Source organism: Dunckerocampus dactyliophorus, chromosome 3 (assembly GCF_027744805.1).
Source record: "Dunckerocampus dactyliophorus isolate RoL2022-P2 chromosome 3, RoL_Ddac_1.1, whole genome shotgun sequence".
NCBI lineage: Eukaryota > Metazoa > Chordata > Actinopteri > Syngnathiformes > Syngnathidae > Dunckerocampus > Dunckerocampus dactyliophorus.
Window position 1 is genome coordinate 30,816,913 of NC_072821.1, and position 17,132 is coordinate 30,834,044.

General features: G+C 46.8%; 1 protein-coding gene across 13 annotated transcripts in view; it reads left to right on the plus strand.

Moving 5' to 3' along the window:
- The window catches only part of herc1 (HECT and RLD domain containing E3 ubiquitin protein ligase family member 1), a 95,410-nt gene extending 79,033 nt beyond the window's left edge, over positions 1 to 16,377 (plus strand). For all 13 annotated transcript variants that reach the window (XM_054769746.1, XM_054769753.1, XM_054769748.1 and 10 more), the window contains 12 exons: positions 5,645 to 5,767; positions 5,835 to 5,937; positions 6,126 to 6,295; positions 7,697 to 7,835; positions 8,327 to 8,496; positions 9,221 to 9,390; positions 9,470 to 9,635; positions 9,728 to 9,804; positions 12,164 to 12,416; positions 15,087 to 15,239; positions 15,359 to 15,664; positions 15,745 to 16,377. In XM_054769746.1, the coding sequence (XP_054625721.1) occupies positions 5,645 to 5,767; positions 5,835 to 5,937; positions 6,126 to 6,295; positions 7,697 to 7,835; positions 8,327 to 8,496; positions 9,221 to 9,390; positions 9,470 to 9,635; positions 9,728 to 9,804; positions 12,164 to 12,416; positions 15,087 to 15,239; positions 15,359 to 15,664; positions 15,745 to 15,930 (2,016 nt within the window). In that variant the 3' untranslated portion in view covers positions 15,931 to 16,377. The remainder of the gene's footprint in view (positions 1 to 5,644; positions 5,768 to 5,834; positions 5,938 to 6,125; positions 6,296 to 7,696; positions 7,836 to 8,326; positions 8,497 to 9,220; positions 9,391 to 9,469; positions 9,636 to 9,727; positions 9,805 to 12,163; positions 12,417 to 15,086; positions 15,240 to 15,358; positions 15,665 to 15,744) is intronic.
- Positions 16,378 to 17,132: the final 755 nt, after the last annotated feature.

Consider the following 17,132-nt stretch of genomic DNA (forward strand, 5'->3'; position numbering starts at 1 on the left):
AAGTGACATTGAACCCGCATTTTTGACAAAATTTTGCATTTTAAAGGCTGTGGTTGTAAACCTTTAATCAGCTGATGAACAGCCTATTTCACTTTAATGCTTGTTTGCAATAAATGTCTTACTTACTGTCAGGTTCTCGGTGTGGTTAGGACCCCAGATGCAGAGGCTTAGAGTTCGTGTGGTAATTCAGGATTTTTAATGACAAAAAGTGCAAGAGAGAGTAGATCCAAAAACGGAAAACGATGGTGTTGTGGCAAAAATAGGGGACAAAAGGCAAATGAAAGGTACACCATGAAGAAAATTACAAACACTGGAGTTAGCTGGACGGCAGGGAGGCGGCAGGTCCAAATGGGCATGGAACAACGACTGGTAGCAGAAGCACTCGGGTGTGTTGCCAGCAGAGGCGAAACAATGAACCAGCGGCTGCCAGCTGTGGGTAGTCGGCTTAAATGGGTATTGGGTAATTAGCCGCAGGTGTGCCCAGCGTCCCCGCCTCCAGCCCGCTTAAGGTGTAACTGCAACAATACAGGAGAAACAAGCCAGAAGAAGGCAGGTACCACGCAGTGACAACCACAACAACTGGTAGTCACTAGCACATTGTGACAGTACCCCCCCCCTTAATGGGCGCCACCCGGCGGCTTACCTGGCTTCTCTGGGAAACGCTTGTGAAAGTCCGAAATGAGGGTGGGGTCGAGAATGAGGGACCGGGAAATCCATGAACGATCCTCGGGGCCGTACCCCTCCCAGTCAACCAAATACTGGAAACCCCTGCCCCTTCTTCTCACGTCCAAAATGGCCTTGACCGTGAATGCTGGGTGGCCTTCAATCATCCTGGGGGGAGGGGGAGGCACCTCCGGAGGGCTGAGGTTGCTGGTGGTAACTGGTTTAAGGAGTGAGACATGAAAAACCGGATGTATCCTGAGGGACTCTGGCAGACGGAGTCGAACAGCGGAGGGGTTCAGGACACGATCCACGGGGTAAGGGCCGATGAATCTGGGCTGGAGCTTCTTTGAGTCAACATGAAGGGGTAAATCACGGGAAGAAAGCCACACCCTCTGTCCTGGCTTGTAATCAGGGGCGACTGAGCGGTGGCGGTTGGCTAGGCGTTGGTTGCGCTCTGATGTCCGACCAAGAGCTGCCCGTGTGTTGCGCCAGGCCCGGCGGGCCCGTTGTAGGTGGGCGGCCACGGAGGGGACTGTCACCTCTGATTCCAGGGATGGGAATGCTGGAGGCTGGTAACCATAGGCGACGTGGAACGGGGACAGGCCCGTGGCGGAGCAGACCAAGGTGTTGCGAGCATACTCGATCCACGGCAGGTTGAGGGACCAGGAGGCGGGCTGTTGATGGCAAACACAGCGGATGGCCGCCTCCAGGTCCTGATTGGCTCTCTCGGTTTGACCGTTGCTCTGTGGATGATAGCCCGAGGACAGACTGGGTGATGCTCCGAGGGCTTTGCAGAACGCCTTCCAGACAGCAGATGTAAATTGTGGTCCCCTGTCTGAGACCACGTCCAGGGGGATTCCATGCAGTCTCAAGGCGTGAGAGACTAGTAAGTCTGCCGTCTCCAGGGCCGAGGGGAGCTTTGGGAGTGCTATAAAGTGAGCCATTTTCGAAAAGCGATCCACTATGGTGAGGACGACTGTATTTCCGTTGGATGGTGGGAGTCCTGTCACGAAGTCCAGTGCTATGTGGGACCATGGGCGGGAGGGGATGGGGAGCGGTCGCAGGAAGCCCGCTGGAGCCAGATGAGATGGCTTGTTCCGTGTGCAGACTGGGCAGGCGGCCACGAACTTCTGGACGTCCGCTCGGAATGACGGCCACCAGAACCGTTGCGCCAGGAGGAAAGCGGTGCGGGAGACTCCGGGGTGGCATGCTACCTTGGACTCATGGGCCCACCGGAGGACCTCGGAGCGGAGTCCCGGGACGACAAACAGCCGTGCCGCCGGACAACCCTCAGGGGTGGAGATTTCTTCAGCAGCGTTGGCCACCCGCCGCTCAATATCCCACTGAAGGGCACCCAGGATCCGGGACTGGGGGACGATATATTCCTGGCGGGGTTGCTCCGGGGCCGGTGCGTGTAGTCGGGAGAGGGCGTCGGGCTTGGTGTTTTGGGAGCCCGGGCGGTAGGTCAGGGTGAAATTGAATCGAGTGAGGAAAAGGGCCCATCGTGCTTGTCGGGGATTGAGACGCTGAGCGGAGCGGAGGTATGACAGGTTTTTGTGGTCAGTGTGAACAATGAACGGGAGTTCAGCACCCTCGAGCCAGTGCCTCCACTCTTGCAACGCCAGGATGAGTGCCAATAATTCTCTGTTGCCAATGTCGTAGTTGCGTTCGGCCGGGGTCAGGCGGCGGGAGAAGAAGGCACAGGGGTGGAGCCTCTGGTCGTCGCTCGAGCGCTGGGAGAGGACGGCCCCTACGCCGGTGTCTGACGCATCAACCTCGACAATGAATTGAGAGGAGGGGTTAGGGTGAATGAGCACAGGAACCGAGGTGAATAAAGATTTAAGCTTACTAAATGCTGCGTCTGCCTCTGGGGTCCACCTAAAAGGAACTTTAACAGATGTGAGCTTCGTCATTGGTTCTGCGACCCGGCTAAAATTCCTAATAAATCGTCGATAGAAATTGGCAAAGCCTAGGAACCTTTGAAGAAGCTTCCTTGATGTAGGAACGGGCCAGTCGACCACAGCCTGGATCTTGGCTGGGTCGGGACTAACTTGGCCTTGTTCCACAATGAACCCCAGAAAGGAAACGGACGACGAGTGGAAAGAACATTTCTCTGCCTTAACAAATAATTTGTTCTCAAGTAGCCTTTGGAGGACCAGACGAACGTGCTGGGTGTGTTCCTCGAGTGAGGATGAAAAAATTAGAATATCGTCCAAATAAACGAAAATAAAGCGGCCGAGCATATCTCGCAGGACGTCATTTATGAAGCTTTGGAACACGGCTGGAGCATTGGTGAGTCCGAAAGGCATGACTAGATATTCAAAGTGTCCGAGAGGGGTATTGAACGCGGTCTTCCATTCATCACCCTCTCGGACACGAACTAGATGGTAGGCGGACCGAAGGTCAAGCTTAGTGAATATCTTGGCGGAGTGGAGGGAGTTAAATGCGGAATCCATGAGCGGTAATGGGTACTTATTCTTTACTGTAATATCATTGAGAGCCCGGTAGTCCACACAAGGGCGGAGGGACTTATCTTTTTTGTCCACGAAAAAAAAACCAGCAGCTAGTGGGGACGATGAAGGACGAATGAGGCCAGCTGCGAGAGACGTGGCAATATACTGCTCCAACGCTTCCCTTTCAGCTTTGGAAATGTTAAATAGCCGTGCGGATGGGAGGGTAGCACCGGGAAGTAGCTCAATGGCACAATCATATGGTCTGTGAGGAGGAAGTGACTGGGCTTTTTCTTTACTGAATGCTTCACGGAGGTCGTGGTAAACTGAGGGTACCGAGGTGAGATCAATTCTTTCCGGCAATGCTATCTGGGCGGGCGGAGTTCGTGGACATGCTGATTTGAGACAGTGGGTGTGACAAAAAACGCTCCAATTAATAATGGTGGATTTAGCCCAATCAATGTGGGGGTTATGTTTGAGCAACCAGGTAAGCCCTAATACGATGGGTGCTGAACGGGAAGGAATGACTAAGAAACTCATGGTCTCCGAGTGGTTACCAGAAATGCGGAGAAGAAGTGGAGTGGTTTGGTGCGTGATAGTAGCAAGGTGACGCCCATCAAGGGAACGCACAACTTTAGTATCAGCTAGTTTTACCACAGGAACCCCATGTTGTTTGACAAACCCCTCATCAATAAAATTGTCATCTGCCCCTGAGTCAATGAAAGGGTTAATGTCTAATTGTTTGGTGGACCAGGAGAGAGTACCTGGGAGTTGTAGTCTACCAACCGCGTCAGGCGCTGACGTCATCCGGGGGGGCGTGTCTCCGGACGCGCTTGGAGAGCGTGGATGTGCAGCTTGGGTGCGTGGGCTGCCGGGACGGACCGGACAGCTGGAGAGGGAATGACCTGCCTGGCCGCAGTAGATGCACAAGCGGAGGAGCTTGCGGCGATTCCTCTCCGCAGGAGTGAGACGACTCCCTCCCAGCTGCATAGGTTCGTCGAGCCGAGGTGCAGGAGTGGATTCCATGTAGGCGGATGGCCGGGGCGGTGTCTGTTGGAACTTGTAATCGCCGCGGCTGTAGCCGGGGGTGCCGCGTCCCCGGTCCGCATGGCGGTCGCTGAGGCGCTTTTCGATGCGGCCAGCCAAGGCGATGAGGTCGTCGAGGGTTGCCGGGGTCTCCAGCGGAATCATCTGGTCCTTGATGGGATCAGCCAGGCCAGTAAAAAATGCATCCAGCAGGGCCGTGGCGTTCCAATCACTTTTTGCCGCAAGTGCGCGGAACTCGACGGCGTAGTCGATGGCGCTGCGGCGTCCCTGACTTATCCGCAGTAGGGCGCGTGCTGCGTCGCGCCCGGGAGGAGTCCGTTGGAACACCTGTTCCATCGCCCTGGTGAAGGCTGAATAGGACGAGCAAGTGGGAGATCGGCGGCTCCATTCCGCCGTGGCCCACTCCCCTGCTTTGCCAGTCAGATGGGAAATGATGAAGGCGATCCGTGCCCGTTCGGAGCGGAAGGCAGCCGCCTGCAGCTCGAAGTGGAGCTCGCATTGAGTGAGGAAGGTGTGTACCTCACCGGACTCGCCGGAGAACCTCTCGGGTTTGGACAGCACTGAGCCGAGCGCAGGTAAGATGGCGTCTGACGAGGGCGAATGTTCTGTGGGTCTTTCCGGGTTAGCGGGTGGTGTGGTGGTGGAAGATCCTTGCTGTAGGGTTGCGACCAACGCGCCGAGCTGTGTCTCCAGAGCCTGCATGCGAGCGTCTTGTTGGTCAGCTAGGCTTTTAAAGCACGAACCCAAAGCATTAAGTTGTTCCTCTTGTCTGCCCAGGCGTTGAGCCTGGTGACGCAGCGCCAATGTAATGGGCGCGGGCTCCGCGGGGTCCATTGCTGGCTGGTTCATTCTGTCAGGTTCTCGGTGTGGTTAGGACCCCAGATGCAGAGGCTTAGAGTTCGTGTGGTAATTCAGGATTTTTAATGACAAAAAGTGCAAGAGAGAGTAGATCCAAAAACGGAAAACGATGGTGTTGTGGCAAAAATAGGGGACAAAAGGCAAATGAAAGGTACACCATGAAGAAAAGTACAAACACTGGAGTTAGCTGGACGGCAGGGAGGCGGCAGGTCCAAATGGGCATGGAACAACGACTGGTAGCAGAAGCACTCGGGTGTGTTGCCAGCAGAGGCGAAACAATGAACCAGCGGCTGCCAGCTGTGGGTAGTCGGCTTAAATGGGTATTGGGTAATTAGCCGCAGGTGTGCCCAGCGTCCCCGCCTCCAGCCCGCTTAAGGTGTAACTGCAACAATACAGGAGAAACAAGCCAGAAGAAGGCAGGTACCACGCAGTGACAACCACAACAACTGGTAGTCACTAGCACATTGTGACACTTACAAATGTTTTGTCTCACTCCGATTTCTTCTTTTTGCATTTTGAAGTTGTACTTAGAACCTCCCTAAGATCCAACAACTGATATAAAAATTTTGATCAGGAGTGTAGTAGAGATTAATGACTGCTTACAATTTCCTTTGTTTTCTCTTTAGGTTGCATGTGGTCTGAACCACACACTGGTCATTTCTGCTGATGGAATGATGGTGTGGGCTTTTGGTGATGGGGACTATGGCAAACTGGGACTTGGCAATTCTACAGCCAAGTCTTCACCTCAGGTAGGGACTGTTCGGCTTGTTAGATAGTCTGAATGTAAGTAAATTTATAATTGCTTTAAATCCCTAGAAAGTGGAACTGTTATGTGGACTTGGCATCAAAAAAGTGGCTTGTGGAACACAGTTCTCTGTGGCCTTAACCAAAGATGGCAAAGTGTTTACATTCGGAAAAGGTATGTTTCAATCGTTGTAGTTTCTCAGTATAGATTGATATTTGAATTACGTTATTATGTTGGTGATCAAAAAGTTTTTATAATTTCTTATATATTTTTCTAAAAAATTAAACAAAACAAAAAATATAACAAGACACAAAAAAGGTTAAATAATGTAAAAAAAAAAATTAATGATGATCTGTTGCCAGACCGCCTTATTGGTTTGCCAGAAGCTCGGGCAAGGAACCACAACCGTCCCCAGCAGGTGCCGGCTCTGTCAGGCGTCTACATCCAGGATGTTGCTGCAGGAGCTGAGCACAGTTTGGTTCTTTCTTCCACTGGGGACGTTTACACATGGGGCAGCAACTTAGAGGGCCAGGTAACCAACTGAGTGTCAGTATTACTTGTATAGTATTGCTAAATAAGGAGGGATCATTTTTATATTTATGTGGGATAAATACTTTATACCATTTGTTCTCAACTGGTGGGTCGGGACCCAAAAGCGGGGTGCGAATGCATTCTGGGTGAGTCGCAGACAGCAGGTCAAAAACTGCATTAAGATATGTGCTATACACCTGTTGTCTGACTTATTTTGAAGTAAACTTAGTAATATTTTAGTCATCTTCCTTCTTGGTATATGTTCATTGCATAGTTATAAATGAAATGTCTGATTTTGTGGTCTTTTTGATATTTCATTTTAAATCATGCATTATTCATGCGTTACCATGTTCTTCCTTGATAAAATACTTTAATAAATTCCACTAAAATGTACTTTGGACATGTAATTGTGTATTGCTGTTTCAAAAGATGACAGGTGATTTAGAAAAACACATTTTGCTTGGTTTGAGTTAAATTAAAGTGTAAAAAATATAAATACAATAAATAAATAAATGAAGGAATAAATAAATATTAAATAAAAATTAGTTAAATAAAAGTGGAAAATAATAAAAAATTAAGAAAAATAAAAATGACTTAAAGGTGTGTCCATCCATCCATTTTCTATGCCGCTTTTATGCCGCTAATTAGGGTTGCGGGGGTATGCCGGAGCCTAGCCCAGCTGACTTTGGGCAAAATGCTGGGTACACGCTGGACTGGTCGAAAGCCAATCGCACGGCACATATAGACAAACGATCATTCACACTCACATTCATACCTATGGACAATTTAGAGTCGCCTTTAGAATGTGGGAGAAAACTGGGGTACCTGGGGAGAACATGCAAACTCCACACAGAGATGCCCAACGGAGATTCGAACCCAGATCTTCCCGATCTCTTGATTGTGTGGCCAACATGCTAATCACTCAGCCACCGTGCGGCCGACTTAAACGTGTATAAAAACATACAATTAAAAAAATATACCTAAAGAAAAATGACCTTAGTGTACAAAGTGTACAAAAAAAATTTATTACTGAAAAGTGTAAAAAAAAATTAATAATACAAATACATTTTAAATACAAATTTAAAATGACTTATATAATGATTTGACTTGATAATGACTTAGATGATGTTTGGAGTGTCCCTGAATGAATGTCTCATTCTTGTCATGAGACTAGAGACGTGTGTGAGTTGGAGATACATAGAGTATATGATGTTGGAATTGTACTGCTGTTGATGTGTTCAGGTCAGTGCTTGCACATGCGTTAATTACACAAAAAATTCAATTACTGTATCATTGGAATTAATGAAATAAATAAGTTATCGTCGTTAACACATTATTTTTGACAGCCCTACCAAAAATCTAACTTTACATATTTGCCTAAATTGTTACCTTGTCTCTTTAGCTGGGGCTGGGCCACACCAACCATGTGAGAGAGCCTACCCTGGTGACAGCGCTGCAGGGAAAGAACATTAACCAGATCACTGCTGGGCGCTGCCACAGTGCAGCATGGACAGCTCCATCAGTGCCACCCAGAGCACCAGGTCATCAAACACTCAACCGTAATCTTCCACAGCGTTATTGTAAAGTAGAATGTCATTGTCGTAGAAAACCACACTGTATTCCACTGGACACCCACCACTTTTTTATGAAAGAGGATTGCGACCTTTATGGCCGCACGGACCAGCAGTGGTGTAATATGGTTTGTTCCTGGAGTAGAGCAAGGAGCAGTTAAATACCTGTGTAATAAAAAAATAAAGAAATAAATTGGGTGAATGTAAATGGGAAAGACGGAGTGGGGTTTTGTTACAGTATGTGGGTGGTGAAGCCAAACAGTAATTGTGGCAGCATTGTCAGCACTCAGCATCGTTTTCCCTGCTGAATACTAAACATGCATTCATCCCAGGGCTGAATATTTCCTCCTCACAGCCTCTCCCTTTTCATCCATTACTTGTTGGAGACTGCACACTCCATACCTTTTGACCAAGAATAGAATACAGTTTACTCTTTGAACTGACACTTGCTGTCCCTACAGGCTCTTCAGTCCCTCTCCAGCTGGGTCTGCCTGTGGCTGTGCCCCCTCAGTACGCCGTGCTCAAGGAGGTGAGCATGGAGGCGGTGAGGGCTCGTCTGCGCCTTCTTTACCACTTCTCGGATCTCATGTACTCCTCTTGGAGACTGCTCAACCTCAGTCCCAACAATCAGGTATTAAAAGAAGACACATACATTCAGGAATTCTTCACGTATGTACCCAAAAATAGTTTCCTTGTCTTTTTTATAAGTTAGTGAAGAAGTTTACTAACATGTTTTTGGTTGAATGTGCGTGTCTAACAAAGATGTGAATATGTTATAGGCCATTCCACCGAATCGATCTCAAAATAAACTTTAATTTCTATGTCGTTTTTTTCAACTCTGTATCAAACCACTAAAAATGTGTATTTGTCCATCTCAGGCAACTTTTATTTCATTTTGGTATACGTTTCCTAAGGCAAGATGACTGAGTTTTAGCATACAGTTAGCAAATACATGAAATATAGCCACATGCCGTTTATGATAATAGCATGTTGAAACTAAGCACATTGGAGTAATTCAACAAAAAGTTGGATTTAAAAAATAAACCACAAAAAAACAACATCATCAATTAGGTAACAGGGCTGTGCTGAGATTTCCCCCACCCCAACTCATAGTTATCAAATAGAAATAAATATCGAATACAGAATAATAAATGAGTGTACTTACTTTTGGCCTTCCTATGGGCTGCAGAGGATTTGAATGATGTGACTTTCTGTGGACCATGTGACTTGTAGACTGTTCCACATCTTTCAGAGGGGGTAATGTGTTATGGTAACAGGACAATCTCAACTCCATTGCAGGAGGACAATGTGCTCTACTTGGTCACTAATTGCTAATTCTCATGCTTTCTTCGCAGAGCTGCACCTCCCACTACAATGCTGGTACCTGGGGTATTGTTCAGGGTCAGTTAAGACCCCTGTTAGCCCCGAGGGTATACACTTTACCCATGGTGCGTTCCATTGGCAAAACCATGGTGCAAGGCAAGAACTACGGTCCCCAGATCACAGTCAAACGGATCTCCACGAGGTCGGTACCTTTCACTTGCAGTGAAATATTTGGTGACGCTGCACGATTAGATCTTTTCTGCCCTTTTGGCTCTTTGCAGGGGAAGGAAGTGTAAACCCATTTTCGTGCAGATTGCTCGCCAGGTTGTGAAGCTGAACGCTTCAGACCTTCGACTTCCCTCAAGAGCCTGGAAGGTAAAGCTGGTGGGTGAAGGAGCTGACGACGCGGGGGGTGTTTTTGATGATACTATCACAGAGATGTGTCAGGTATGAACCAACTGTCATTCACTTCATGTTTGCAGGCTTTTAAGAATGGTAAGAATGTCATTGCTTTTACCGGTCTGCATATGTGCTCATAGGAGTTGGAGACCGGTGTGGTAGACCTGCTCATCCCCTCCCCCAACGCCACGGCAGAGGTTGGCTACAACAGAGACAGGTGAGGGAGGCCATGTTGCAACTCGTTCACATTTTGGATTGATCCGACATAGCATTACTTGTGTGTAATGAGTGTGTTTTGTCAGATTATAAAATGCATCACTTCATTCCATCCAGTTTTACTGATGTGTGATTTATTGACAGTGGCGGTTCTAGCTATAGGCCATATGGGCGGCATTCTCTTGGGGGGCGCTGCAGGGGGTGGGGGAGGAACCCATTGTGTTCAACCCTCATCAAGTCAGGATGTGGCAGATGGGCGCCCTCTGCAGGCGGGATACTCACGCCCCCATGCTGCTCAGAAATCAACTGCCCACACAGAATCGGTCTGCCCAGGGCGTCATTCAAGCCAGAACCGCCACTGTTTATTGATATGACTGGGGTTCTTAACCATTTTTAAGTCATGAAAGCTTTGGACCCCCTTCCTCAGAAATATTCACATAAACACAACGTTACATCCAATTGATATGTCAAGGTTTTACAGTTAAACTGCACAATTTGGAGTAGCCTTTTACTGTAGCCAGCCTAAGGCATGCCTGTGCAATGATCATGCTGTCTAATCAGCTTCTTATGTGCCACACCTGTGAGCTGGATGAATTATGAATGCTCACTTAACACAGATGTGTGAGCAATATTTGAGAAAAATAAGCCTTTTGTGTACAATAATCCCTCCTTTATCGCGGTTAATTGGTTCCAGACCCGACCGTGATAAGTACATTTCCACGAAGTAGGATTCCTTATTTATAAATGGAGCATAGAAAACCTGTTTACGGCCTTCTAAATACGGGTTTTAACAAACAATATTACAGTCCTCTAGACATGAAGTAGCACCCCTTAGTCACCTTTCCACTTGTTACCCACCCGCAACAGTAGCACGTGGTAGGGATTATTGTTCCTGTTGTGAGATCGTTCAAACCTGCAATAAGACCTGTTGTTCCAGCGATCAAGTCTGGTGCTTGTGTGTCTCACCGAACATTACTGACACGTAGGGGGTATACGGCGAAAGTGGCTGAACAAACCCAGGCTTTGTGCTCAAGAAGCAACTCGACAAAACCTAACATCTGCAATCAGACTTAATTGGTCCCGCGACGGTGGTTATCAACTTACTTTGTCAAGTCCGTTTTTCGGCTTTGCGCTAACTGCGCGTTCACATGAAAAGGGGCGTTTGACGGGGGGCGTTTATTCTACTTCCACTGATAAGCGAAGCGGTCACGGCCAGTGTATTTGACAAAAAATGAGTACCTAATCATTATGGAGCATTATGAGGACTTCCCAAAAGATTATGACGGCTAAAAGCAACACTGTCGCCGCCAATGAAGCGAGGGAGGACTGCTGGCATGCCAGCATGCAGCGTGTGAATGCGCAAGTTAACACTTATTATTATAAAAACTATACCCTACTAGTCTTTTCATTTATCAACGCTCAACATTGCACAACTTTGACATATTAACACTTATCCATTTCCAAAATAAATACAGTGGAGCAACAACTTTCGTTTTTGATGTCATAAGTTCATGAAATATTGTAATCTGCGGTAACCCGTTGTGACCACTAGATGGCAGTGTTTTGCGTGTGACGTGTTTTGTGCCTACTTAAAAAAAAAAAAAATCCTTTTTTATAATAAAATAAGTGTTTTAATGCAGTTGATTTATGCCTCATAGTGTTTATTCCTCCAGCAAATATTGTAATATTAGCAGAATAACAGGCTCAGTCACGCAAGGACTCCTGTGACATTTACATCTGCTGACATTCATTATTAATATTTTATATTGCATTTTATTTCTGGGGTTTCACGTGAGCATAACTAGCGGAAAAAATCTATCTCACTTACAAATTGATAATATCATCAGGGAATAATCTTTTTTTAAATTTTTTTTTCCCCATGTCCCCTCGGGAACCTCGTATAGGTTCTAAATAAATGGTGACGGCGTCTCCGAATGAGTTGAAGAGTGAAACAGTGGCACTTTCATAGCTGATTTTAAGCTGAAAGCCTGGACAGCTTCGCCTAAGTTACCATGGTGATACAGCTGCTTTAAAGAGAGCTACATTCGCTGAACACACGAGTCCGGCTTGCCACTCAACACAGCTCACCAAACTCTTTTCGCAGAATACCCCCCTAGTGACCAGTGTAGAACACTACATGTCATCGCAACGTCTTTGAATGTGTCTTTTGAATGCCTCATGTTTGTATTTTACTTCATTTAGCCATTTTTTATTTTCGTTGAGTATTACAGAAAGGCCTTTGTTGAAATTTGAACCCTCAACCTTGCTGTCCTTCTGCCCATTTTCAATTATTGAGGTATTTAGTGGGTAAACAACTTTATATAACGAGTTCAACATCTGTCTCATATACTCATCTCAAGGTTCATCCTCAACCCGTCTGCCTGCCTGGATGAGCACATGCTGCAGTTCAAGTTTCTGGGCATCCTGATGGGTGTGGCCATCCGTACCAAGAAACCCCTGGACCTGCACCTGGCACCCTTGGTGTGGAAACAGCTGTGCTGCATCCCCCTGCTCCGTGAAGATCTGGAGGAAGTGGACCTCCTTTACGTGCAGACGCTGAAAAGCATTCTTCACATTGAAGACAGCGGTATCACTGAGGAGAATTTCCACGAGGTGGGACCATGCAGCTATGTTTAGTGAAGATTAGCGAGATGCTCGATATTGGCTTTTGTTATTGTCCAACACTACAATCCAGACACTGATATCAACCGATGCCGATATTGCCATGATTATTTCTTGAATTCACTTGTGTTTCTCACCTCCTTTATCCAAATGCTGGCACTCACAACTTTCTTGGGCTCCATTTTGGGTTATTTTGCAGCTGTGATGTGTAAGAAAGTAGAGACTTGCGGCGTATTAGAGGGGCGACGGAGCTCGGGAACAATGATAACTTATCTTTTGTATAAAGATAAGTTACGAACGCAGTGGGACCGACGCAGTAGTGATGTGCGATACCACAGATTTTGTCTCTGATTCAATACTGAGTCAAATTTAGGCTGGTATTGGCGATGCTGATACTGGTACTTAGTGCAAATTGACCTAATGTGTTCTTGTCATATCATACAGACTACAAGACATTTCATTCATTTATTAATTACATTTAATTTATTTCATTAATTTATTAATGGCATTATTATGTTAATACATTTTAAGTTGTAATAAATAATTCTATAATTTAAGTATTTTATTTATTTAAAACCCTGAAGTATTTTGAAGTAGCGATGTGATGTACAATATAACCTAGCTAATATACAACAACAGAAACAGGACAACATCATATCAAATATGCCAAAATGGTTTTAAACAATAAAATAAGAAAAGTAAAATCATTTCACCAAAATAATTGTATAAATAATAACCATTAAAAGGATGAAAATAAATAAACCATGAAAATAAATGATTAATTATTAAGAACTACCCTAAGAATGAAAACTTGATTCACAATTCACACATGAAATGTTTCAGACAAACATGACCTGAAATGACTGAAGTATCATAAGTATCGATATTTTGATTATAGGAAACCATTTTAGACCAGTCCAGGGTGTACCTCGCCTCTTCCCCGAAGTCAGCTGGGATAGGCTCCAGATGAATCCATTTTATACCATGAACAGCTGTTATTGGAAGTATTGGTATTTCAGTATCGACCCACACATCACCACCACGCAGTGTGTCAATAACACGACAGGACGCACGCCATAATGGACGACAACTGAAATAGTGTGGGCAAACTGAAATTTTGGCGTACATTTTCAACTTAAGCTGACATGTACACTAACTGAGGCGTACACTAACCAAGGTTCCACTGTATTAAAGGAAGATGCCTTACTCTCCCACCTCACAGCGCTTTACACTCTTTGCAAATAGCATATTTACAATCCGAAGACCAAACTTTGGCATAATTCCAGACTGCCGGCATACTGAGCTAGCAAGCTTGTTCCTCTGTGGGACACGTCATTATCGGCCTCCGAGGCGGTTCTTGGATCCGCACCTTGGCTGCTCTCCTGCCTTGACAAACTGGATGGTTCTGTTGGTAGTGTTGCTGCGCCTGCTGTTGCTGATCGCCTCAGCGATAAATTTGAGGACCTGGTCATGTCTCCAGCGATCGCGGCCTTTACCCAGTGCCTTACAGGAGCTGCTCAGGATGTGCTCGAGGGTCCCAGCTTTGGAGCAGAGGGGACCCGCTGGTGTCTGAACCTTGCCCCGTGAGAAGAGGTTGGATGGAGCTTGGAAGAACATCAGAAACTGCCTGAATAAGGAACTTGATCCTTTGGAGATTTGACTTCCAGATGTGTGGGCTCATCCAGGCACCCTGCTACCGCATCGCCAGTCAGACCGCACCTTTTCCTCCTGAACCAGCTTGCACTTTTCCTTTCCTCTGATGGTGTTCACTCGGGTCGATGCAGAACTCCCAAGCCCAGTTCTCCCAAGGAAGAAAGAACTGCTGCAGGCAAGCTTCTGCCTGTTGTACTGCCTCTCCTCCCTGTCCTTACAACGATCCCTGCCCGGACACTTTGTGGTCTCCCGATCCAGCGTACTGGTGATCCTCCCTTGCGGTCACGATGAACTCCTCCCTGACAGAGCTAAGAGGGAGCCTGAGCTATTTGGTGTTCCCGTATAGAATGATGCTGCACAGGTAGGCCCAGCCACCTCTGGAGATAGCTGCTCAGATAGCGCTCGAATCCCTCCACTACACTTATGGGCACCTCATGTATTAGCAAGGGCCAGAGGATTTTTGGAGGATTCCATGTTCCAGTTCCAGTGCACTCACTTCTTTAGCATCTCAGGTACGCCTGCTGGCTGTCAGTGCTCAAGTAATGTTGATCCATGCCTTGAATCACCCAGCTAGACCAGACCTGTCCACTGCTTCCAGCCACCTTTCGCTGGTTTCCTTGATGGAATCTGCGTCCTTCAAACTTCAGTTGAAGACATTTCCACGGCTCTTCACTAGTTTGTCAGTCACAGATGGGATCTGGTCTTCTCCTAGCCTGAAACGGAATCTAAATCGGACCAAGGAGCGGGATCTGGTTTGTTTGAAGCTCATGCCTGCCCGGGACACAAACTTCAGCCCCTCGAGGATCCACCTGACTCCTGGCACATGAGGTCGACTGTAAAGGCTCTGATTGGTGGTTGTCTTGTGCCAAGTCTTGCTGAGCGGGTCTCGGCACTCTGGTTCTGCTGATTTGACAAGCATGTTCATTGTCAATGAAAACAGGGTGACGGAGCAGTTGCACACGTTTTTTTTTCTTATTTTTAAAATGTTTTCTTTCTTTTTCCTTTCAGATGATTCCTCTGGACTCGTTTGTTGGGCAGAGTGCAGATGGTAAGATGGTGCCAATCATCCCAGGAGGAAACAGCATCCCGCTCACATTCTCCAACAGGAAGGAATATGTGGAAAGAGCCATTGAGTACCGGCTTCATGAAATAGATCGACAGGTAAGGATGTTTCTTTTATGAACATTTATGAAGTTTGAAAGAAGGTATGGAAAGGAATGCCTTCTAGCATCTCTGGACACATTTTCAACCCCTGACAAAGTCCACACCCCTCCTGTCAGGTGGCGGCCGTGCGTGAGGGCATGTCGTGGATCGTGCCGGTGCCGCTGCTGTCCCTGCTGACGGCCAAGCAGCTGGAGCAGATGGTGTGCGGAATGCCGGAGATCTGCTGCGACGTGCTGAAGAAGGTGGTGCGCTACCGTGAGGTGGACGAGCAGCACTCGCTGGTGCAGTGGTTCTGGCAGACTCTGGAGGAGTTTTCCAACGAGGAGCGAGTCCTCTTCATGCGCTTTGTGTCCGGACGCTCGAGGCTGCCCGCCAACACGGCCGACATCTCTCAGAGGTTTCAGATCATGAAGGTGGACAGGGTAAGGATCTGTGTGCATTACCCGCAGTATCGGTGCCTGAGATCATGACCGTTTTATTGAGCTGTCTTCCTTCTCCGCAGCCATACGACAGCCTGCCCACCTCCCAGACGTGTTTCTTCCAGCTGCGTCTGCCTCCGTACTCCAGCCAGGCCATCATGGCTGAGCGACTGCGCTATGCCATCAACAACTGCCGCTCCATTGACATGGACAACTACATGCTCTCTCGCAACGTTGACAACGCCGAGGGCTCTGATACGGACTACTGATGCACACCTGGGAGGAGCCGGCATGCACAGATTTTACCTGAATGCCTCACAAACCCAGAAGATCCCTGCAGGAGGAGCTCTGGAGCAGGGTCACCTTTTAATTTGATGTATTTTCAAACAGCACATTTTGTCATTGTGGCTTGGAAACTATTTTTATTGACACAAAAACATTCACAAGTGCATTTAGAGTGTGTGGTTTTAGGTTTTGTTTTGTTTTTTTCCCGTTACTCCACATCCCAGTTTGGGTGTTCTGCATGGAGTGTATTGTTTGTTTGGGATTGTGTATAGAATGTTCAAGAAAGAGGTTAGAGAAAAAAATGTATTGTGTACATTTTGTAAAATGCTTCATTATTAGAAATTTGTTTCCATAACATCCATATTTATTGTTTTATTGCCGATACCTGTTTTCCAAAACAACAATAAATGCTGCAGAATCTTATTTGCAATTGATGACTTTTTGTCCTGACTGTAGGAGGAATCATAAATAAACGCTTCCATCTATCCATGTTCTTTCGCAATGCAATGTTAGGTAGGAGGGGCAGCAGCCTTAGACGAGAAGTCCAGACTTCCCTCTCCCAAGCTGCTTTGTCCAGCTCTTCCCGGCAAATTCTGTGGAGTTCCCTGGCCAGTTGATACACAAATACTGTCAGTGACAATAGATGACTATAAACTTCAAAACAATGGGAGATATTGTTTGAAAAACCGTAACCTTTACCCAGCGACGCAATTTTGTGGGTCTGGCCCAAAGACACTAGATTCAAGGATTAGCAGACTTCTACTTCCCAAGTATGCCATGGGCAGATTTGGCCGCCATGATGGTAAGCAGAATTCGTAAACAGTGCACTGTGAAGATGTCCTCGGCACATTACTCAGCCATTAATTGATCTAATAGACGGTCCAAAAGACCAGATTTGTCGTTTTTAAAGTTTTCCAAAAACAAATATAGGTGACAAGAACGCTGTAGATTTATAACACTGGTAGTGGTAAATAAACAGGACAATGGCATCTATCTTCGCCTAGCCCCACCCAGCTCGCTTGCTGCTCCTTTGCGTATGACACTATGTTACATGCATTTGTAGTGAGTTGGCTAACTATGTCTCTAGCGTGTCTGGTCTGGTCTGTGAGCAAGTAGCAAAACTGGTGTACAAATTAGATAGAATGACAGCGAGGGCGGCCAATCACATGAAACAGCAGAGCTTGGA